The 25,007-nt window shown below is 40.3% G+C and overlaps 1 protein-coding gene across 1 annotated transcript in view; it reads right to left on the bottom strand.

The window, feature by feature from the left end:
• Positions 1–25,007, bottom strand: part of cast (calpastatin) — a 73,254-nt gene that overhangs the window by 21,312 nt on the left and 26,935 nt on the right. The window contains exons 3-6 of the mRNA XM_041245588.1: positions 18,904–18,939; positions 6,460–6,522; positions 3,073–3,123; positions 2,507–2,560 (exon numbers count right to left, since the gene is read on the bottom strand). Of these exons, the coding sequence (XP_041101522.1) occupies positions 2,507–2,560; positions 3,073–3,123; positions 6,460–6,522; positions 18,904–18,939 (204 nt within the window). The remainder of the gene's footprint in view (positions 1–2,506; positions 2,561–3,072; positions 3,124–6,459; positions 6,523–18,903; positions 18,940–25,007) is intronic.

Here is a 25,007-nt window from a genome sequence, read left to right as displayed (position 1 = left end):
TACTGTAGAGGAGGATGGGAAGGAACATTCCGTGTAGGGATGGATACCATGGCTTTCCTTAGATCAAGCTCTGCATCCGTTTAGTTTAATGTGACTTGTTCTCTCAATTATTTTGTTTACACCTTGCATTGTTCCCAAGAAACACATTGTTTGCCTTTGTTGTACCCTGTGTGGTTCGTATTGCAGCTTTATCCAAATCATGGTCCCTTGCGTATGTCTGATTTAGGAGTGCTGGATTGTAGGAACAGAGAATGAGCATTGTTGCAGGAGGGAGTATGATCTGGGCATACCACAGTGTTTAAAAGTGATTTGCGACCCATAAAACCTGGAGAATAATTGCCACGTCAGGTCAAGTCTACTGCAGTACTATTGACAGTACCTTATCTTCTGATTATCTCTTCTGCTCAGCAAGTGGTATTTCCAAGAGCAATAAAGCTTATTGTATGTTTTGGACAAACATAGAAAAAGAAATTAATGAATTTAATACATTCTTCTTGAAACACTAGGACGACAGTAATAATACCATTAAAAGTATAAAGTTTGTTAAACGAAGCTGACAAAGGCTTTTTTTTTTTTTTTAAAGTTCACTCATCTTTCACAGTACCATAATGGACTCTGGAATGTTTAAGGCACACATCTTTTGTAACGCTAGTCAAATTCACTTGAGCACCAAGGGAAGAGAATGAGGCCTGCACAAACACAATGCTTCATCTATTCAATATCTCCAAGCTGGCAGGTTAGTCGGGAAAGATAGAAAAGTGATGCAATAGTCCTCAGAGCTTCAAAAGAGGGACATTATTTATCGATTTTGGCATCAAATGAGATGCTGTACCTCCTACAAGGCTGTATTTTAAATTAAGCAGAGCCAACCTTAAAGGAATACTTCATACAATCCTACAGGTTTCTGGAATATTTCATAATCTTCTATGTGTTTTGTAGAATTCTCTATTGTTTACCCTTACAGCATCACTTTGACCTCTTTCAACCACAAGGGCTGCTTCTGAAAAGTCTTAATAGCTGAATTTTTGAAGTGTGCAACTGTAACTTGGTCCCCTTGGCAACTCTGACAACTGTGGGCAAGTAAATGAGAAATCTCAGTTTCTGAGGGGACGTAAATGAAGCTGACTGTTATGAGTCTGTTAGAAGCAGGACCAGTACCTACATAAGAATAAGTCCTTTTCTTGCAAGACCATGTATCTTGTTATAACACTTAGATCCACTTCCCACTCTCTAATACAAACTAACCATATCCCCTGTGCAGCAGGTATTAGGATCCCACCAGGAACCACTTAAAAGCCCTGTGAGCGGCAAAGGGGGTTTCATGTTTGAGGTGGGGTCCTATTTCATGTGGCACATGTAGCAAAACTACAGTCAAATCTTAATATATAAAAAAAAAGTTTGTCTGTTCCTTTATGTATGCAGACCCCGCAGGAGCCAGTGCAACCAGACTTTGCATGGCCTCCTCTTTCATCCAGGGGAAGGTCGAGGGCTGTGTTTGGATCCAACAAAATAAAAATGGCAAAAAACAAAAACAAATAAAGTTAAAAAAAGGGAAAGGGGTCAGAGCGCATTGTGCGAGACCCAAGATCGGCAACTTATAGGAAACCACAAGGCTACCGTTCCCCAATATGTTATGCATGAAATATTGAATTTCCCCGGGTACTTCAACCAGTTGAAAATAAAGGAACCGAAATGAAATCTAGATAACCCAGGGCTTCTCAAACTGGGTCTTGGGGACCGCCTGTGGCTACTGGTTTTCATTCCAACCGAGCTCTCAATTACTTAACTAGACCCTTAACTGAACTGATAATTTGCTTAAACAGACATTTTTTACTTGTTTACAGCTCTTGAACAGTTCCATATTTCAAGTTAGTTATAACATTTTATAAGTAACTTGAACTGCAACTGTTTAAGAACAGAATAAAAAGGTCAAATTAAGCAAATTATCAGTTCAATGAAGGGTCTAGTTAAGTAATTGAGAGCTTAGTTGGAATGAAAACCAGCAGCCACAGGGGGTCCCCAGGACCCAGCCTGAGAAGCCCTGCCGGATCCTCATTATGTTCTAATTGTAATACTGCAAGGACAGAGTGAGTAAGAAAACAGGTTCAGCACCTGATTGCCTGCCCATGGACTGTGCAGCTGGTTTTTCACAATGGGCTATGACTCAATTAAGTTATTTTATCAAAAGAGAACATGAGCTCACTGCTATTTCCTGTGTTACAGGTATGGATACAGTGAGAACAGTTTTGCAGGTTCATGACCTTTTATTGCTCTTGCTTGGTCCTGGACAAACACAAACATGTCAGGCTGCAGGTTAAACAACACTGTCTCCACAACCATGAGAAATATACCTTCCTGGTATAAAAAAAAAAAAAAAATGTTTGTTTCCCTAGCTTTTTATCTGTGGTGTACAACGAGATACATTATTTCACCCCAATACTTAAGGGACACGATTCCACCAGACTGATGTTAAAGATTGACAAGCAAAATGATCATACATCCTTACCGTGGTTTCTTTTGGCTTTACAGCAGCTGGTGCACTGGCAGAGGAAGCTGTTGGCTGTGCAAAATTCAACACAAGAATAGGATTAATGAGAATGAATCCATGCATTACACCAGACTGCAGAACACACAGGAAAAGCAGAGAAAATATCCCTGTTTTCTTTTACCCTCAATCAGATTAAGGCATACCAAGACTGCGCCTCTGTGATGCACAGTATCAACCACAACGTCTTCTTCCCATCTGGCCCGCTGTTGCTACCTGCCTAGGTTCACTGCCTTACTCTGCATACCTGTACGTATTTGTAAACTGGTAATGTCTTGGGATTCTGAACTGCCCTCTGTATATACTAGAAGCTAATACGCTGGGTGGAGTCTCTCTTATTGTCTGAGAGATGTCATCTTGTACATTACATATTTTCATGCAAGACCACTGCTCAGAGAGGGTCCATATGAAGCACTCAAAACAATGTAGAAACAGGACTAATAGAAGCTCACAGTTAGCTCAGGTCACTGTGTTTACACTGTCTGATCCCCATGAAGACCCGCATGGAGAGTGCAGCTGAAGCTTACCTGCTTTGCTGCCACAGTCTTGGCAGGATCTGTTTTTGCAGCCTGCGTTCCCTGCAATAAAAATAGAGAAGTTTCATATGAATGGACAGGAAATACAGTAGCAGACAATAAAAATAATCTATAGCACTACACAGAGACACAGTTTATACACACACACAAGCTTACTTTTACATAGGTTTACTATACTTTCATCTTATCTTGCTAAGCATTTCATGTGCTTCAATATGTTTAACTATATCTCAGTAGGTTGTGTATGCATATAAAGAAAATGTCATTTACACAGTGTAGGAAAACATGGATTGAGAATTGATTAGCAGTTTGCTACGCAATTACACTACTGCTACTGGTGTTTTTTTCTGAGAAGAGACTAATATTGCAGATAGCAGACTGTTTGGTTCAAATTGCATGTACTGCTTACAATTGATAGAGACGATGCGTCTACAAACTGCCCAACAATGACTGCAAGCTAATGAGATAACAATGCTGTGGACCAGAAGGGGCCAGGCTGTAAGACTTTGGAATGCAAAGCATAAAGGGGCTAAAAGGCTCCCAGGGACTGGCATTGGACCCAGAGGTTCTCAGAGAGATCGAAAGAGATAATGCCACTGGGATCAAAGGGGCAGATTTATGGACCTTTTTTCTCCAGGAGTGTGAAGAATGCACTGAGTTCAGAGGTTGTCACACAAGACTACACACACACACTAAATTAACAGAATAATGTGTTGTACCTTGACCATTGGTTAAGTGTCAGAGAAAGGGGAGGTGGATCATCTATACAGAAGGGTATTTAATGTCATGCAAACATTGTAATGTTGAGTATTCTGTTTGTCCTGTACCTGGGACCAGACTCCCTGCATATTTCAATAAACCTGGCAACTGATTGAAGAAAAGGATTCTGTGCATTTTCTTGAATCTACTTAATCACCATCATTTTTTTGTAAGTTACTTCACACAGCGAGAATACATATGGTATACAAACATGAATATATCTAAGCAATATGCTCTCACAAGCATCTTTCTCAAGACCTTTAGTACCCTGTGTGGACGCAAAAAAGGTTTGAAAAACATGCAGAGTAAAACGGTGGAGGAGACAGTATGGAAGCAATGATTAAGAGATTAATCAAGTGAAAACAATTCCTTCTTTGGTAAGCTACACAGTATAAAGCGGATATCGATCTAAACATAGGATCCTGATTAGATTGCATTCAAACAGAACTTACAATACATAACACCCTCTTACCAATTTGCAGATATCTTTCTAAAAACAACAATCACAGGTTACAAACAGAAAATGAGTACCTCCGCATCTTGCTCATACCTGCTATATAATATGCTTGTATTTTGTTTAGAGATGTAGTTCACAAAAAATAAACAAACAAATATGTGTTGCAATGCCACCTATTGGAAATAATAAGTACCACTATAATGAAAGTGAAGTTACCACATGTATGTGCAAGCTGTTCAAAACTATCACGCGAAACAGCGTGGCTAAATCTAGAACACCCCACGCCAGTCAACAGTGACAAACACTGCTCTGAGAAAGACCAGACACAGAAAGATAGCCTCCTCAACTACTGGAGCAGCCTGGTTTTACTTTATTCTTCAAATAGAACAGTAACACAGCAGCTAAGTAACAGATCCTCCCGATGTTACAGCAGTTTTTTCAGGTTGGTGTGGCAGTACGATACACAGTCGATTGTAGGTTTTGTCACTGATGTGCTATTCTCCTAGCTGCTCTGTAAGGGCTGGTTTTCTACCCCGCCTGGTCCTGGAGATACACATGCCCTTTTCCACTCAGGGCCTGTGCAGTGTGTGTCCTGTGCGAATAAGCAAGCAGGGCTGGGCCGAATATTTAGACTTGGATACTACATCATGTTGTTTTGGTATTTTTATGAAAAACAACAAAAAAAACCAGCAAATTTACTTTTAAAAAAGCAAGGTAGAGGCTTCACCTCCTTTCACAAAGGAGTAAACAATGTGACCCTGTTGTCTTGACTGTAAATCTCTAACTCCCTCCAAGCAGCACCCGGTTAGGGAGCAGTCAAAGATGACAGTGCAGTCTGTGTGTGGAAAACAGCAAATCATTCAGATTGACACACGATTCTCATTGTCAAATATTCATCCATGCGCCTCCTTCTGGCAAAGGCTTCAGAAAGAATTATTGGGCTGGAAGGACAGAGCTACATGCAAAGTTTAGACAGGAGTTGAAATGTCGTTATCCTGCATCATGGCAACTGATAGGAGGCCGTTAAACTGCACACACCTTTTCAGATTAAAAACTTGTTCAGCAGAACAAGCAAAGGAACACACTCCACACCAATTCAAGGGTCCAACTGCCTGAGCTCTTCTGATGTGAAATAGTTTCTCAATTAAAAGTCAGATAAAATCAGTTACTATGAATGAACCCAATCAAAAGTAAAAATAAATACATAAATAAATAAATGGATAAATGCCATCACTTTGGTTATTATCACACGCTATTAATTACATTTATCTTTCATGTAACCAAAGTGAGGGTGGAATGCATTACTGTAATCTGATTACATTTCAGTAACTTGTAATCTTTCGGACAACTACATGCGGAAATGTATTACATAATACGTTGAAAAAAAAAAGTAACTTTTAGTTACGTAAAAAAGGACTACAGCTAATTCATACCATGGAAATGAGAAAGGTCTTTAACAGTGCAAGTCAAATCTTACATGTCACACAAAATTATTATTTTTTTTTATATCAACTTGCTAAAAAAATGGCAAAGGAGGGAACAAGTGGGTTTGACAGCTGGATCTTCAAAGAATATTTCGAGCTGCAGCCTGATTAAACTGAAGAAAACAGATCATGTAAAATGTAGCTAGACTGTGCCTGAGAAGTAACTGTGACAAGTAGCAAGTTACTGGAACTCATTACAATCGTTTTCAAGTAACTTGTAACTGTCATGGGTTACATTTTAAAAGTAACTTCCCAGCACTGCATACCGATTTCTACCACACTTAATATCGCAAGTAAGATTGGACAGCATACAAGTAAGTGGTATTATGAAGTAAAAGAATAAAATGTGTAAGTTAGTGGCTTGCTGATGTTTAAGAAGTACAATGTGTGTACATTGTTGTATTAAAGCTTCTTTTCTGTTTTATGTTATAGCAGGTAGACAGAAATCTATTGTAGGTTACAACTGAACTGGTTATTGCCATTGTGAAGCGTGAAACACTGCACTGTGCTGTACCTTCGTTTCAGTAGGTTTCTATTGCATTGTTATGCGTGATTCACTGCACTGTGCTGTACCTTTGTTTCAGTAGGTTTCTATTGTGAAGCGTGATGAACTGCATACAGTACCGTACCTTTGTTTCAGTAGGTTTCTATTGTGATGAATTGCATACAGTACTGTACCTTCGTTTCAGTAGGTTTCATGGCGGCTGTCTGTGCTGCACCAGGGGCTGGTGCTGGTTTGGACTGTGGATACAAAGAGGAAAAGGAAAAGGAGTTAGCGCTGGATGAAGGATTCATTGCACACAATGTAGCTGCAGCCTTAGAACATGGAATACACTTGGTCCCACTGCAGGGGTTGCTGGGATACACACTAGCCAAAAGGAAACAGGAATACAAAGAGGGTATAATCATGCGTGTTGAAAACTCATTAGGAACAGGACCTCTTAACTACGCAGTTCAAGTGTATGTGCACCATGCAGTACTTTAACATAAAGCAGGACAAAAAACTGTTTCAACATTCCCTAAAAAAGTAGCTTTATCTGTAGGAACACAAGCTTACCATGCATACTCAAAACAGGCGAAAGGGGGAGAAGTCTACCACCTATATAAATAGTGTGTGTTTCCCCAATACAAACAACACTGTCAAGTAGTTATAACTGAACAAGTAAAACAGAAAAAACATACATTTATAAGTGATGTAGTCAGCACATAGTCTCTTTTTTAATCCCCATTCATTTTCCCCATGGTTATACTATGCAATTACTATAGTTTACCCTGATTTTCCATATTTATACCATTTATACCATAACTCCATGCTGTTTACAATGGTTACCTATGCTTCGCCATGCTTTATTACACTCTGCACTGCTTTACTATAGTACACTCTGAGAAGGACTGAGCACTGTATCTCTTGTGTTTGATTACACTCTGCTTTGCTATAGTACATGTTGAGAAGGGCTGAGCACTGTATCTTCTGTTTGATTACATTTAAAAATAAACACAGAAACACACTTGCATGCTTTAAATGCTTAAACAGTTGTGAATAACCACATTCATCTCGAACTTCAGTATCCTTTTAGCGTTTACTGTACTGATACCACATCACCAAGAGGTTTTTGCTGTATACTGTAAACAAGGAATATCTTTGTATTCAACAAAGAAATCGCTCTTCATTATCACTCTTGCAAAATAGCAAAGCCGCCCTGTTACTGGGGTCACATTTTTAACATTGGGTAGAAATATTTTTTGTATTTTAGTATCATTCTTAATAAGATCCACTTGAGTTGGAATGAGCCCATGATATTTCATATGTATACATTGTGTTCTTTAAGTCCCCTGCTCAGGGTAGATCGGTACAGGCTCTTCCACATCCACAGCATCGTGGTCAAAGCCCAGGTAAAAGTGCTCACAGACAGAACTGTGCACACAGAGACTGAAGGGCATATAGTGTATGCAACTTAATACACAAACATTTGTCTGCAAAATGAAGTTGCCACAAACATTTCCTGTTTTACAGTATCAGTGACTCCAGACCCTTTGATGGGAAGAGATTGCTCCCGGTCACAGTTTGCAATGGTGAATATCATTGTTGTTCAGTACCTAACTGCTTTTTACTTTGCCCATTGAAGACCTGCACACAAGTAAACTGAACAGAATATACCCATACGTAAAGATACCTTTTTATGGAACGCCATCAATAAAAGGTATATCACGTGCCCCTTCTCAGCTGTTAAATCCCAGGTTCCCAATCTAGCTGTGAGCAAGTGGAAGTTTTTCCTTTGCCCGAGGCATAGGCGGGACTCTTTTCACTCATAAATATACAGTACAGTGCAACACAGGGACACACGCTCTCTATACAGCTCTTATACATGGCAGAGCTTTAAAACTATAAATATTTGGATTTTTGTATGTGTTTCTATACCCCCTTCCCCTGCACTTGAAATCACACCAGAATTAACAGCCACAGGCCCCGAATAATGCGTGTAGGCCTATAGGTGTTGTCTCGTGCACTTTTTTATTTGCAATTTCGGCAGATGTTTGAGAACATGCAAATAAGATGTAAATTACACTACTATATATGACCATGTAAAAACTGAAAAATGTACCAAAGTAAAATATTAAAAAGATTACAAAATACTAAATCAAGTCAAATAGTATATGACATTTTGAACAGGAAACACCTGCTTGCATACAAGGTTTAAATGATTAATCTATTAAACATATATTCAATAAAGGTTTGCAGTTTTTAGTGTTTAAATGCTTCTGTTAACAGAGCTGGCAATGCAAGCAGTGACACTATACTGTATATCTCGATAGAACTCTAGCAGCCATGCACAGATATTTTTATACACCTACTGGTATTGAGAAAAATGTCTTCAGAAGTCCACAAAGCCTTAGGAAAACAAAGGACAAATAGAAATTTAAACAGGCTACCTTCTGAAATACAGGGTGTTTATAATGCAGAGTTTGCAAAGCTGAAAAAACTAATCCCAAATGATTTGAATTAAGCTGTGGCAGGCTGGTGAGTGGATAGAGGCCCAGAGACAGTCTGCAGTTCAAAAAAGTAACAATTTTATTATAAATAAACAAAAATAAAGTGCACAAGGGAAAAATAACAGATACTCAAAACACAAATAAAGCAAAAACAAAACTCACAAAAATAAAGTCTCCAGGCTGGGCAATGCCTTCACTGGATTTATCAAAATTCAAAAAACACAAACCCACCACAAACACCAACCTGCTTCCTCAGCTCCCTCCTCCCAAATGAGAAGCAGAGGCCTCCTTTTATGTCAGGTGGCTGGGCGCTGATTGATCGTTAATTAACCTAATCAGCTAATCAACCCCAGCCACCTGAACATAATAAACCAAGGCAGGTAGGGGAAATTAACCCCATCCCTGCCAATTTAAAAAGGGCAGAGCTTTGCTCTGCCACAGATGCCCTTTTCAAAATGTGTTGTACGTCTCTGTGGAATTGCTGATTGAGAAGTTAAGCTAGCCTCACAATGGAACCTGTCTCTCAGATAAATGGTGTTCATAACAAGTGATGAATAAATGAATGCATTAACCCTTCCTTTACTCTAGGACCCATGGTGATGGTCATATTACGTTTTCCTCAGCAGCATTGCCTGGTCTGTAGGGCACAGCTACAACATGAAGCCCACTGATTCCTTGATGTCTTGTCCTGAGCCTTACAAGAGAACACAGGGCTGGTGACATTGTAACACCGTTAGAAAAACCTTGCTTGACCTTCTGTTACAGAACATCATGTGCATCAGCACTAGCATAGCAGAACAGATCGGATAGAAATCACCATGAAGGGTGCTTTACTCACATGACAATTAGTCTTAATATTATATTAATCCCATATTATTATTATTATTAGTATTATTATTATTATTATTCATAGTGCACTTGGATTATTCGATAACCTGCAGAGTTTATATGCCACTGTAATTCATAACATGATCAAATAATCAGTTCGGAGACACTGCCTATATCAAAACACTGTTGTAAGCTCACCATAGAAGACAACTTCCAATAATGAAAAAGCTAATTTAAGAAGATACTGGTAAAAATGAGAAATTCATAAAGACAAGGTCCACTTTGAACCACATTCTATTCTACTAATATTTATTTATAACATTCCACCCATAAACATTCTGGAGCTCCAATAACTGAACTAATCAATACATTCTTGCGTCATCAGCTGACAGATACTGTGCATTATATTGCGTTTAAAACGCTATGCCCTGACAGTCAATTCAGGCACTGTGCTAAAACCACAAGCTTGCTCACAGCAGAGGACGTCTTGCATTGCTGAGCTCCAAAGGCACAGTTGAAGGCTCTCTGTGCCGGACTGATCCAGTTTTGAGTCTGCATTAAGAAGCAATGCCATCTACAGTATAAGGCTACTGATACAACTCATACAAGCACTCAGCTTTATTGAGAGTTTGCAATGATATTCACATGGCTACAGACAGGAATGCTTTCAGTTTGTGTTTTGTTAGATCTTTGCAGCATTTGATACCATTGATCGACGTCAATTTATCTTTCTGGGCAACTGTACCTCTGAAATAGGTAGTGTACAGTTTGGCATTCCTCAGGGTTCTGTTTTGGGCCCTTTGTTGTTCAGTGTATGCATGTTCATTGTCATTTCCTATGCAGGCAGATATGGCAATAAATACTCTTACAAAGTGTTTAACTGAGATCCAATCAAGGATGGAGACAAACTGGTTCGAAATAAACCCGGATAAAACTGAGGTTTTGCTACTTGGTAACATGGGATTAGCGAAATGTAATCCAATCAATATTATTTATGGCAATTCCATTTTACCTTTTATTAGAGCAAAGACCCTGGGTGTTACCCTGGACCCCGAGCTTTCTTTTGATTGCATATTAATTTTGTTATCACAATAGCATAATTATCATTCAAGATAAATGAAAATCAGTATTGCATGTGAAGAATTCAGAGATGTTGATACATGCATTCATAACCTCTCGCCTTGACTATTGCAATTCTTTGTTTCTTGGTATAGGACGGCTATGAAAAGTCAAGGACTAATATCTCCGTCTCTGTTGGGAGTTCCTGCATCCAAAGGGGGTTTGTTTATTTCACCAACCAGCTATTGAACGTGTCAATGCTTATAGCGAAGCGAGTAAACACAGACATCAGGAATCGATTATGAGATCAAATATCTTTTCTTAATGCTTACTGTAAGCACACTGGTATCAACATTATTCATGTCAGATATCGTACATAGAGTAAACCTATGTATGATAATGACAGATATCATTACAAGAGTAAACCTCCATGTGATTAATAATAATAATAAACAACAACAACAACAACAACAACACCACCACCACAGTATGTGGGGTGTAACTGAGGATAACATTACTATAGAGACACAGTAACTACATCCCAGGGACCATTAAACACACTCTTAAACAGGGCCAACATTTTATTTATTTATTTAATAGTGTTTTTATTAATTGATTCTGACTCTTGGCAAGCAGCCGAAACCGTTACAGCCAAGCACAGCAGAGTATCTGACAACAGCAGCACTTTTTAAATAAAGCTACAGCCCTTCTTTATCTTTTACTGGCTGAAGTTTGATGTACTGTCTCTGGTTTGCAGAGTCCTTGATTAAAGTCAATTCACCCTAAGATGCAGGGATCAATGTCTGCTGTTTGTGTAGGCCTAAGTGCAGCAGGACAGTGAGCATGCAGAATATGAAACATCCCCAGAGTCATATCTCATCTCAATGACATCACTAACCTCCTACGCTGGGATAAAGCAACAATACTACTGTAGCTAGACTGGCCTCAGAGTTTAATGAAAGGTCAATCATCTGTCCATGTGGAAGTGAGTTGTACTACTAATATGGATGAAACTTTTGTAACTGTCTCTTTGGGGGAAGAGAGATGTTCTGCATTTTGGGAGATAGAAACTCGCTGCACTATAACTAAGAGTTTCTGTCCTATTCAGACACTGAAGTTTGTAATTCTGGTTACTGCCATGTCAGGAACACAACCAGTTCAGTAAATATGTACATTGAATTGCCAAGGTTTCATAAAGAAATTCATTGTCTTAGCTTGAGCAATACCATGGTCCAAAATCTGTTGGTTGTTTGCTTTGATTGTTTATGTGCTAATGTGATTTAAATCTTGCATTAATCCTCTAAGCAGATGGAATTGATTTCAAAAGCCATACTTGTTAAGCCACTGGAATTGCAGGATGGGCTCTACAAGGCAAGCGACGTATTCAATAAAAAGTGGGAGGCAAGTACAGCAGAGATGATACAATGGGAGTGGTTGCACTGTAGTCCATTCACTGAACTACTTAACTAACCCTTAAAAAAACAACCCACAACCTGTTTAAAAAAGGGATAGCAAATCAAAATGACTGGGAGCAATTTCAGACTTGCCTGGGTCTGTAAACCCTAGTCTCCAAACTCACATCATGGTAGATTATGCAATCCTGACCTTCTGTATGCTGCAGCTTCTATCACAAACACAACAGCTGAGTCACAAGGTGGGGTTGGGTACGCCATTGTTTTCTGTCTAATAGAAACGTGGTTGCTGTTTGTTTATATTTATGTATGGGGATGAATACAGTACATGAATGTGAACTCCACCAATGTCCCCCAGCCTCACCCTGAAGCAGCCTTTAAGAAGGTGGAGGGTTTAGGTAATACAGTAGCTGTGTTCTGTGTACTCTGGCCCTCAGTCTGACGAAAGCTAGATGTAAAACAACTCCCTTCTGTTGAATGTGTTTCTTCTGCTATTCCACTGTGACGCTTATCAAAACAGATGCCTGTGCTTGTCTGGTGTAAGCGAGTGAAGTATAGCACACTTAACTAGTGTGTTGGCCACAAGATTCAGTATCATGGGGTGCACAGAAGGACACTGTCTATCATAGTACTGACTCTCAGTAAGTTCCTAGCAGCCCAACCTCAATTTAGAGAAATATCCCAAAATCACAGGTTCAGGGTTAGCTCTTTTTCTGCCCACCAGCGCCATTCAGTTCTGAAGATTATTAAAATATATTTGTGTTACCCCATGCCGTCTTGTGTAATTACTTTAAAAATGACAAAAATGTGTTCAAATAAAATATTCAATATCTAAATTTATTGACAATACTGATACAGAAACCCATTTTAAATGTGTTTAAATCATGTTTCACAACGTGTAATCAACTTAAAAACAAACTCCAGGTGGTAAAAAAATACTTAAAACAAAGTTTACTAGTTTAAAATGAATATGACCTGAAGTGTAAATCAAGGCACAATACATGAACTCTCTCAATATTACACAATAGCAGTCCAGGAGTGGAGACCAGTCTCTTATGTTAATCGTCCAAGGGCACATCGGAGATTGGTAGTGAGACCAGTCTCAGCTATGTCCATCACATTTTCATTTTTGGAAAGCTAGTAACTAAATGCACATTGGATAAAGTTTTATCTGACTTCACATTTTTATAAAGCGGGTTGGGCATTTAAATTCAGGTAGGCCTACATCTCTTTCAAAAGCAGGCATGTTACTACCTTCTATTTAAATATTGATACTTTATGCCTGGGTTGGAGGATTATGATGCTTCTGTACAACGACAAGCGTAAACAACGCATCAATTCTATACTGTTGTAAAGAATACAGTGATTACACACTCTACTTCCAAAATGTATGATTTTTTAAATTTGAAATCCCATTTTAACAGCATACAGTATAAGAGTGTGCACTCACTGCATAGTCGCACACACGCACACAATGCACAAATTCAACTTGAAATGTGTTACTATGCGCGTTGCCGGCAGTGCTTTCATTCTGATTGCACAGCGCAGGCCCATACTTTCATGACCTCACAGCGGACAGCAGTGTTTGCTGCTCCCAATTCTAGTCACAGATACATGTATTGTTCTATTATTTGGACAATAAATAAAATATACAATAGACATCTTAATTACAATGCCATTCCAGCAAATGTCACCAGTTTGTACTGTGCACCACACCTAAGCATCTTCCAATACAGCAACAAGCCTGAATTGAATACATCCTGTATGCACTGATTTTACTTTTTTTTGTCCCAACCCTGACTTCCACATTGAAATAAATCAGTTTTGGCTCAGCCTAAGATCTAAAAGGCACACATCCCTGCTAACTTAGTAAACTAGAGAGCATAGGGGTAATTATCCACTCTGCAAAACTGGTTTTAAAGATCAATTCACTTTTTTTTTTTTTTTAAATACTTCTGCATGTCATCACAATGCATTCTTTCTCGCCCAGTACCTTTTGGATTATGATTTCTTAAGCTATCAAGCACCCCTCCTCCCCAAAAGCATCCTGCAAATCCACTCTATATATTTACAGCAAAGTGTTATTTTGCACAGCACTTGTGTCATGTACACCTTCCCTTCCAATGTCATACTGTCTTGCAACTTATTAACCTGTTGAGATGCAAGATCTCTGTAAAGAGGGCAACCACTGGGTTTACACACCAAATATCCACATTTTAGCAAGAAATAAATCCACCCAAAAAAATAAACCAATCCCACCAATCCCACTTACTCTACAAAGTCCAAACCCTGCAGCCTGCTCATAGTAGTAGAGGAGGGTGGATTTCAGTACTCAGGCACGCTGCCTCAGTCATAAGCGGCCATACCACATGACTGGAATGATATCTCCAGCACTCTGAAAAAACTAATCCCAAATGATTTGAATGATGCTGTGGCAGGCTGGTGAGTGGATAGAGGCCCAGAGACAGTCTGCAGTTCAAAAAAGTAACAATTTTATTATAAATAAACAAAAATAAAGTGCACAAGGGAAAAATAACAGATACTCAAAACACAAATAAAGCAAAAACAAAACTCACAAAAATAAAGTCTCCAGGCTGGGCAATTTTTAAATTGGCAGGGATGGGGTTAATTTCCCCTAACTGCCTTGGTTTATTATGTTCAGGTGGCTGGGGTTGATTAGCTGATTAGGTTAATTAACGATCAATCAGCGCCCAGCCACCTGACATAAAAGGAGGCCTCTGCTTCTCATTTGGGAGGAGGGAGCTGAGGAAGCAGGTTGGTGTTTTTTGTGGGTTTGTGTTTTTTGAATTTTGATAAATCCAGTGAAGGCATTGCCCAGCCTGGAGACTTTATTTTTGTGAGTTTTGTTTTTGCTTTATTTGTGTTTTGAGTATCTGTTATTTTTCCCTTGTGCACTTTATTTTTGTTTATTTATAATAAAATTGTTATCAAGTGGAAGCGAGAAGAGCTGTGCTGGAAGACACGATTTTGCAGTCTTAGCATCAATAAACAAGTGGCCTGGTCACCTCAAGGAATCCCTATTTATACCATCTAGGGAAATATAGTACCAGGAATATATACGTATAAAATAAGCATGCATAATGGAAACACTGGTAACATGCAAAATTACAATACTAACTTATAAAGTTAAACCTATAAGGGAATACTATTTTTTTTGTTTAAAAATAAAACTCACTACTCATGCGTTGCAGTTTAAACCAGATCTCTTACTGTTTTAGCACAAGCAACACAGCAGCATTGCTGAACAAGTACAGCTTGGCTGGGTAAAAGAAGTTTCCATTAAAAGCAGCTAATACTGTAAGTGTGGAAGCAGTGTGCTCCCCTGACCCCACCCTTCCACACAGCAGGGCATGTCTGCAGAACAGGACGAGGAAACTCTTACCAATGCATGCAGAAGAAGAACACGGCGCACAGCACTGCACCCACACAGACACAACACAATAAGTCACACTGACGATACGAGGGCTGAACAGGACCAAGTGCCTTCTGCAAGTCGGTCTCACTACAAATGTTCTTTACAACTTAACATAGCGTAGGTCTGAACTGACAAAACTCTGTTACAAGTTCTCCAATAACCCTTGCAAACCCCTGGTGGCATGTATGGTTCCTCAGTTACATGGATATATGCAGAGGAGTTTAAATAAAATGGGAAATAAAAATGACTGATAGTTACAGTCGGGTCAATAAACAGACCGCTTTTCAAAGCTTTTTGCTTGAGTGCAAAATCAGCACCATTTTCTTCTTGAAAGAAAAATGCACCAAGTAAATATATATTTCGTTTTTTTTAAAAATCAATTATAAAAAAAGTCAGCAGCTTACTGAACTGTCTTTTTAAAGTTATAACACTGCATACTGTGTTCAATTATATTATCAAAATACTTTTCATGTACAAGGCAGGAAAATTACTTTTTTCATACCATTAATCCTGCGGCTTGTACAGACTTCCTTTTAAAGGCTGAACAGGCAGAAAGCTAAAGAAAAGCCCACATACCATTAGTGCGTGGCTCCTTTCAGTTCCCAGTTCAATTCCACAATACTCCAGAAAAGGTGCCTTGATTTCCCTGGATGTTTAAATGTTCTTACACTCCAAAGTGCAAATACTTTCTGACCAAAAATCAGCAGCTTGAGCAGGAAACCACTCCCTGCATCCCAGAAGTCACTTCAACAGCCAATCCCACGGATTAAAACTGACTATCTCCCTGCCCCTCATTGCAGTAACCCTGCCCCTTAAGGAAAAAAGCACACAGGAACAGCACATATTGGCTTGCCCCAGCTACATATAACTAGTGTGAGTGCAAACCACAGCAGTGTATAAAGCAAGAGACACAAGAAAAACTTGTGACACTGCAGTCTGCCAAAGATAATAATCAAAGTGGCACAGCAGACCTGCTCTCAGTGCAAATCACAGCACGGTGTGTCCCCATCCCCCACTCTTCTCAAGATGTCGAGTGCATCAGCGCAAGTAGAGACCTGTGTTTTAAATACACAGCATAATACACAAAACCTCTGCACCCCCCACCTGGAACAAGACGCAATAAGACGACTTTAACAAATGTGGTTTACCATGTTTTTCACACCATTATAGCAGAGCTTTACTTTTCCTTACCAAGGGTTTTCTTCTAACCATTACCACTCTTCCAGGTGCACTACAATCAGTGTCTATAATGTACCCTGCTGTCACTGTGGGGAGAATAAGAGAGTCTGCTGCACTTTACACTAACCTCAGTGAAGCAGTTTGGTACGTGAAGAAATGCAATACAGTCTGGCGTGGGTATGTGCCCGATTAGCTCCACTCAGATCTCGCTATGCCTTATAGATCATTGTTTCATATTCATATGAGTGCAAATGATTTTAATGAGCAGGTCTGTCTAACAGACGCAGTAGTAGTATGAATATCTTTATTGGCAGTGCAGGACTGGCAACCCAGGGTAACCCAGGAAACTTCCATTGGAATAACCTTTTGTTAAAAAAAAAAACCTAAAAAGCAGGTTTCTCTGTACAGGTGAGAGAAGGGCGGGGTTCCACACAGGAGCGCTCAAATAGCAGTGGCAAAAATGTAAACAGGTAAGTCTCAGTGTCACTGTCAGAATTCTTAAAAACAGCTGCCAGAGCCAAACCAGCACCTCCTTTAATGTTTGTCTGCAGCAACAAACATGTAGCCATGGAAACCATTTTCCTCTGTTGTCTCATGGCTCATTCGCCAATAACAATGTATTACTGATTCTCTCTAACCTGGTCTCCTGTGTTTGAGTTACAGAGTGTGGACATGTACATGCCACTTTCATTGTTTCCAACATATGCTGCTGTTCTCTGTATTCACTGCAGAAAACAAAACCAACTGGGCTTTTTTAAACTTCCTTTGCCAACTCCATATGAGGATCACATTTCGGTGCATGTGTTTACATAGAGGAGTCTGTTTCTCAATACAAAATGCCAGGAGACGAGCCTTTCGAGATAATCCTGCTGCACCTGTCCTTTAAATGGGGTTTAGAACCTCACAACAGCACAGCACAAGATTCAGGAATCTTAAGACAGCGCCAAAAAGAATCAGCAGAGACAAATGAAACAATGAACTTCCCAGGAAAGCTGAATGAACATTTTGTTTATTGCTTGTCTGAAAACACTAATGTGCACTAAATAAATATAGAAACATCCCTGCATCTCTGTCTGAAGGTGAATTCAAGCAGACAGCTGAATGGATTGTGCAAATTCAAACGTGCTTTCTGTTTAGCACTTTAACTCTGGATGAAAGTTTATAGGTAGGGCTGCATTTTAACCCAGCACATCATGGTCTAAAAAAATCGATATTTTCAAGATTAAACATAATATTTATTAAAGGAGGGGGAAAAAAGTGTTGTCACATTCAAAATTGATCATTTTTCTCTAGTTATTACAATACAAACTTCACAGAGCTCGTGAAATCTGTGGTAACCGTGAAAAAATAGCCTTACTTATAGGTTCTCCATAATTGAGGAATGAATCCACAGTATATAATGTGCTATGCTAAATGACATGCCAGGGAAGTAACAATTATGCTTTACTTCTTGCCAGAGGCATGTATGATAGGAGTTGATTCTGGGGTGTGATCAGAATGAGCTGACTGGAAATATTCCTTAAGAACGCACACAAGCCTCAGTCCTTCTCCCAGATATTTCAACTGTGCTCTACTTTGAAGCACTGATCGCATTACCCTCATGATCACACTTACTCAGAACGATCACACAGTAAACACATTGCTGCTGCAACCTGTCATAATTTACACTGGGACCATGATACAAGGGAACACTTTCTACCGAGCATGCGTCAGCAGACAACATTCTACAAACCAGACTGGCATTATACTGGAACATCCAGAGCATATATTGGAAGAGTTTAAGTCACCACTGTGGATTTCTCATTGTATAGGCTGTGTTCAACTTGCACTCAGTGGTTGTATATTGTCTCGTATCTGCAATGCACTTTCCTGACCAGCCTCCACATTGTAAGGGTTTCTCAAAGCCCAGGGAGGAGAAGTTCCACACTCTGTATGCATAGGAAGGCCAGTTGGACTGAGGACACAGCTCTACTAATTACCATGTGTGTGTGTCAGATATCTTTTCATTTTAGACCTTGTGTTATTCCAGTCTTCACAATGACTCAGTTCCTAGTAAGTGTTAAAGAACGTCCTTTAAGTTTCACCATTGGACAAGTATCTTTTTTATTCCTCAAGCAGCACTTAACAGAAGGCAGCATGACACACAGGACCTGGAGATGTCTCACTGGCGCATGTTCAACTCAACCCACATTTTAATAATCTAACAAGACATGTTACCTGGCTAGAACCTGTTGCTGCGCCCGGTGCTTTTTGCTGAAATAAAAAAAAAAGAACTTTGTGAATAACTTTTTTTTAAAAAACAGGAAATGGCAAATATGCTGATTTTTCTTCAGTAAAAATAATATATTTTCTATTTTTACAATATAATTCACATTTCTATAGTGCCTTTCGTCACAAGGATCCGAAACCGCTTCACACACACACAAAAAGAACAATTAAACCATTAAATTAAAAACAGTCCGATACAAAATTTATGAAACAGAAATGAAGACGAACAATAATTTTTAATAGTAAATCTAGAAAAACTAAGATAAAAAGCTAGCAAAAATGTAATAAAATTGGAATTAAAGACAATATATAAATACAAACTAATTAAAATAACACAATGAAACATTAAGCAATATAAATACGCACTTCAGCATCATACATGTTCTAGAAGGCACTGCAGATAGAGAGTGATGGGGAGGGGCCTTCCTGTGATTGTTTCCGAATTTACAACCCTCCCTAAATACAGTACATCACTGAAAATGCTCCCTCTAGTGGGCCAACCTTGTCACAGTTGCTAAAACAGCCCTTATTTTAACCACATTATATACACTGTAGTTAAACACAAGATAGGTACTACAAACCTGTTAACATTTTATACATGTAGCAATACAGTCAATGCACCTTTAACCCACTTTGTGACTTCTGTTAAATTTCTATAGCAACTTTGAGCAGGTGTTTACAGTTTCGGACAGACTTCCAATGCTGTGTGTAAAGCAGAGCTGTAGTTTCCCTTAGTTGTTTTTTTGTTTGTTTTTTAGCCACTGTGAGTGCTCTTCCACCCCGGTGCTCAGTGAGAGAGTTGCCATACTCCACCTATATTACACACTGACTCTCTTCAGACTGGATATACTGTCTTACTGTACGCACAGAGGTAATGCCAAGCCAAATACTGTACCTCAACCACCACTTAGTGTATTGGCTTTCTTTAGTCTGTTCAGCAAACGGTTTGCATCCCATGGTGGAAAACAATTGAGAATACAATATCCTTCCAGGCGCATACATTAGACAGCATCATGTGCGCCCACTTTGTGAACTTGCACTTGGAAGTTTTATTGCTCCCAATAGGAACTGCAAGGAAATGAAACAACTCGAGCACTGCCATAGCCCTCTCCCCACAGCATCACCTCAGATACTGTTACAATGATACTGCCATAGCCCTCTCCCCACAGCATCACCTCAGATACTGTTACAATGATACTGCCATAGCCCTCTCCCCACAGCATCACCTCAGATTCTGTTACAATGGCACTGCCATAGCCCTCTCCCCACATCATCACCTCAGATACTGTTACAATGGCACTGCCATAGCCCTCTCCCCACAGCATCACCTCAGATACTGTTACAATGGCACTGCCATAGCCCTCTCCCCACAGCATCACCTCAGATACTGTTACAATGGCACTGCCATAGCCCTCTCCCCACAGCATCACCTCAGATACTGTTACAATGGCACTGCCATAGCCCTCTCCCCACAGCATCACCTCAGATACTGTTACAATGGCACTGCCATAGCCCTCTCCCCACATCATCACCTCAGATACTGTTACAATGGCACTGCCATAGCCCTCTCCCCACAGCATCACCTCAGATACTGTTACAATGGCACTGCCATAGCCCTCTCCCCACAGCATCACCTCAGATACTGTTACAATGGCACTGCCATAGCCCTCTCCCCACAGCATCACCTCAGATACTGTTACAATGGCACTGCCATAGCCCTCTCCCCACAGCATCACATCAGATACTGTTACAATGGCACTGCAATAGCCCTTTCCCCAATGCTGACCAAAAATGAAACTGATGACCCCAGTGGCAGCGAGTAAAACAAAAACAATTGCATTGCTGCAAACACGACAATGAAACGGTCCTCTGTTTTGTCACCTTTGCAGAAATTATCCCTCTAGTTGCAACATTTAGCATCACTAGGTACCCACCTATATTGACTGCTTTTAACAACATATGTAACTAGGTATTGCTGTACACATCCTGTTTCAAATGGTATATACCAAACAGTATGCTCTTACTGTTACATAACCAAGTGGATCATGTTAATAGATAAAACATGTCACAACCAGCTACTGCTTACATTAACACAGACATTTTACCAGATGTGTGTTCTTAACAAAGAATGCGATGGAAACTCACTAGATGATTTCTGCCCGATTCCGTGACTACTCCAAATAACCAATTGAACAACCAATACTAACCTATTGTACACCACTCGGAAAACCTAAAAGAACAAAACACTTTCTTATAAAAGACAAAACTGAACAAAAAAAACACATAAGGCTCTCAGATTTACAACATGCAATTAAAAGTCCCTCTACTGTAGCTTAGCAAACAGAGTTTTCAGTGAAACTCAACCTGCTGAATGAAATCATATTCCTTCAGGAAACAACAGCAACAGAACATCCTTGCTGAGTATCTCAGGGCAGCTCCGCTGTGTGCTCTCCGGCTGCTTCTCTCTGCTGAATCTCCGGGCAGCTCCGCTGTGTGCTCTCCGGCTGCTTCTCTCTGCTGAATCTCTGGGCAGCTCCGCTGTGTGCTCTCCGGCTGCTTCTCTCTGCTTCTCTCTGGGCAGCTCCGCTGTGTGCTCTCCGGCTGCTTCTCTCTGCTTCTCTCTGGGCAGCTCAGCTGTGTGCTCTCCGGCTGCTTCTCTCTGCTTCTCTCTGGGCAGCTCAGCTGTGTGCTCTCCGGCTGCTTCTCTCTGCTGGGCAGCTCCGCTCTCTGGGCAGCTCCGCTGTGTGCTCTCCGGCTGCTTCTCTCTGCTTCTCTCTGGGCAGCTCCGCTGTGTGCTCTCCGGCTGCTTCTCTCTGCTGAATCTCTGGGCAGCTCCGCTGTGTGCTCTCCGGCTGCTTCTCTCTGCTGAATCTCAGGGCAGCTCAGCTGTGTGCTCTGTCTCCAGCTGCTTCTCTCTGCTGAATCTCTGGGCAGCTCCGCTGTGTGCTCTGTTTCCAGCTGCTTCTCTCTGCTGAATCTCTGGGCAGCTCCGCTGTGTGCTCTGTCTCCAGCTGCTTCTCTCTGCTGAGTCTCAGGGCAGCTCCGCTGTGCTCTCCCTCTCGCTAGGATTGTGGGATTGTGGGCGGGGCTTGTGAGGAGTTGTAGAGCAGGAGTGGAAGTAGTGTTTTTCTAAGTGTTTGTATTTTGTTGCTTTAAAAAAAAAAAACAAAAACAAAAAAAATATATATATATATATATATATATATATATATATATATATATATATATATATATATATATATATTATATTTGTCAACACACACAACTACACACGGAAATTTTGCCGGGTGAACCCCAGCGATGGGGTCTCATTCAGCGGGGTTGGGGGGCATGAGTCGCCAGCATGTGGTGCGTTTTATGCCGGATGGTGGCGTGTCCGTGGACGAGTGTGTGTTAGCAGAGGGAGAAGTTGTAGGATACAACAGCATACGTTCGGCGTCGAGAGTGTGTAAAGCAGAGGGATATTTTTTAGGATACAACAGCATACGTTCGGCGTCGAGAATAAAGCTATATATTTTTTTTTGTTCGAGGTTTGTTTTTGGAAGTGTCTCCCCTGGTTTCACCAGTCACTAAGGTGATACTGTCCAATGTTCCCTCGTTTTTGAGCAATGGTCCGCTGGAGAATGAATTGTCAAGATACGGGAAGCTCGTATCTGCTATTAAACCCATTCCCCTGGGGTGTAAAGATCCAAATATTAAACACGTCTTGTCTTTTAGGAGACAGGCGTTTACTATTTTGGAAAATCCAGGCGATATAATTGAAGTTGCCTGGAATTTCAGTGCAGATGGAGTGAACTGCGTTGTTTTTGTTTCATCATACACAATGAGGTGTTTTAATTGTGGAAAGTATGGGCACCAGAGAAAAGATTGCCCAGGTAAGAGAGACAAGGCTAAAGAAAGACAGGAGAAAGGAGATGCTGGTGTGGTGGTTGTCAGATACTGTGCTGGAGCGGAGCTCAAGGGCAGGGAGTCGGGAGGTCGCTGAGCCGGATACGGCCACCAGCAAAAAGGTTGTGGAGCGCGGAGGTGATCTACAGGCATCGTTAGTTGATGGGCTGGAGTTCGGTCCAGCGGCTGTACTGACATGCCCGGAGGAGAAGCGGGAGTCCAGCCTGACAGTGAAATCCCCGTGCCCGACTCAGCAGAGGAGTTGGAGAGCTTGTATCAGCGGAAAGGAGCGGTGAGAAGCTGAAACAAGTTGGGGTGAGTGAAGTTGAAGAAAGTGAAGAGATGTACGAGAGGGAGGATGGGTAGCTCTCTGATTCCTCTGTTTCTTCTGATATCTTTGGCAGCCAACCTGCCAGCAAAAAAAAATTTATACTCAATAGAGAAAATAAATAGTATTTTGGATCTTACAAAAAATAAGACGTAGAAGTTAAACATTATTTCCCCGATTTGAAATTGTTTTTATGCTCTGTACAGACAGCTTTTAAAAAAGCAACGTTAGATGAAATAAGTCAGCAAAAAAGATTTAGATTAACGAAAATGGTGCAGAATGTGAAGAAAATTGTTGGAAAACGTTAAAGAAAACTATTTAAAATAGCTGTTTTTTATAGAAATGTATTATTTGTTATTGTTTTCTTGTTGCTTTTTAACTTTTTAGCTGTAATGGAGAAAACTCATTTTATCTCTTTTAATGTTAATGGATGTAGACAGGCTTTTAAAAGAGCGCAGCTTTATTACTTTTTAAATTAGAGGCAGACGGGTGTGGCGCTCCCACTCTGACACAGAGAATGAAGTAGCCTGGCGTGCAGAGTGGTGGGGGCAGAGTGTGCCGAGTCAAGGTTCTAATGCTAGCGCTGGGTCGCTGTGCTTTTTAGCTCTAGATTGAGAGTTAAAATTGGGGAGATTATTTATGTTTTTATTGATATATATATGCTCCAAACGTAGGAAAGAAAAGAATGGTTTTGATGGTTGGAGGGGATTTTAACTGCACCAAGGATTTTAATAGAGATAGGAATGGTGCAGAGCCACATCCCCAGTCTGCTGGAGTTTTAATTGCAGTTTCTAAGTTTGGTGACCTGGCTGATGTTTGGAGGTGTCTATATCCACACACACGTCAATATATTTGGTCACAGCAACTTAGCACTTGTGTATATAGCGCACATTTAGACTGGGTATATATTTTAAGAAATCATTTAAATATTACAGCAGCATTTATTGTTTCTAATAGTCTTTCTGATCAACAGTGCTTGGTAGTTACAGCTATCTTCCCAAGGGAACCTAGCAGACCTTCATGTTGGTGTTTTAATTTAAAAAACTGTTAAAAGATGGTACTTTTAATAATACTTTTAAATATATTTGGTGTGTGTGGAAGAAGCAAAAAACTAAATATAGAGATTTAAGGCAGTGGTGGAATATTGGGAAGGCACAAATTAAATACTTCTGCCGACAGTAGACTTTGGACACAAGCAGGTCCCTAAACAATGCAGTTAATGAGCAAACCTTCCAAGATTTAAAAAAGAAAGGATTATTGGGTGATTTGCTGAAGGAGAGTGTGAGGGGGCAATGGTGCGATCCCGATTTGTGGAGTGCAGAGATATGGATGTCCCCACCAGTTTCTTCTTCAGTTTGGAGAAGAGGAGAGTAGAGAGCAGGCAGCTGAAGTGCGTGCAGATGCCTGATGGCAAGGAGTTGTACAGCCAAGAGGAGATCTGTGACTCAGCAGTGCAGCTCTAAAAGGAATTGTTTTCTAAAGAACATTGTGACCCAGAAGACACAGAACAATTGCTTTAGGACCTGCCCAGACTAGGAGAGGAGGAGCAGAAAGACCTGGACACTGCACTGAAGTTTACAGAACTAACTGATGCTGTCTCTCAGTTGTCTAGTGGGAAAGCCCCTGGGATTGACGGCCTCCCTGCGGAGTTCTACAAACACTTCTGGACTCTGACAGGGGAGGACTTCTTCCAGGTGTTGCAAGAGAGCTTGGAACTTGGTGAACTGCCCATCAGATGCCGTAGGGCAGTAATTACATTACTGCCCAAGAAGGAAGACCTATGTTTTTTAAAGAACTGGAGACCTGTGGCACTTTTATGTTCAGATTTTAAATTAAT

The sequence above is a fragment of the Polyodon spathula genome, chromosome 1 (genome assembly GCF_017654505.1).
Source record: "Polyodon spathula isolate WHYD16114869_AA chromosome 1, ASM1765450v1, whole genome shotgun sequence".
Taxonomy (NCBI): Eukaryota; Metazoa; Chordata; class Actinopteri; order Acipenseriformes; family Polyodontidae; genus Polyodon; species Polyodon spathula.
This window is presented reverse-complemented; position numbering and strand designations above follow the sequence as displayed.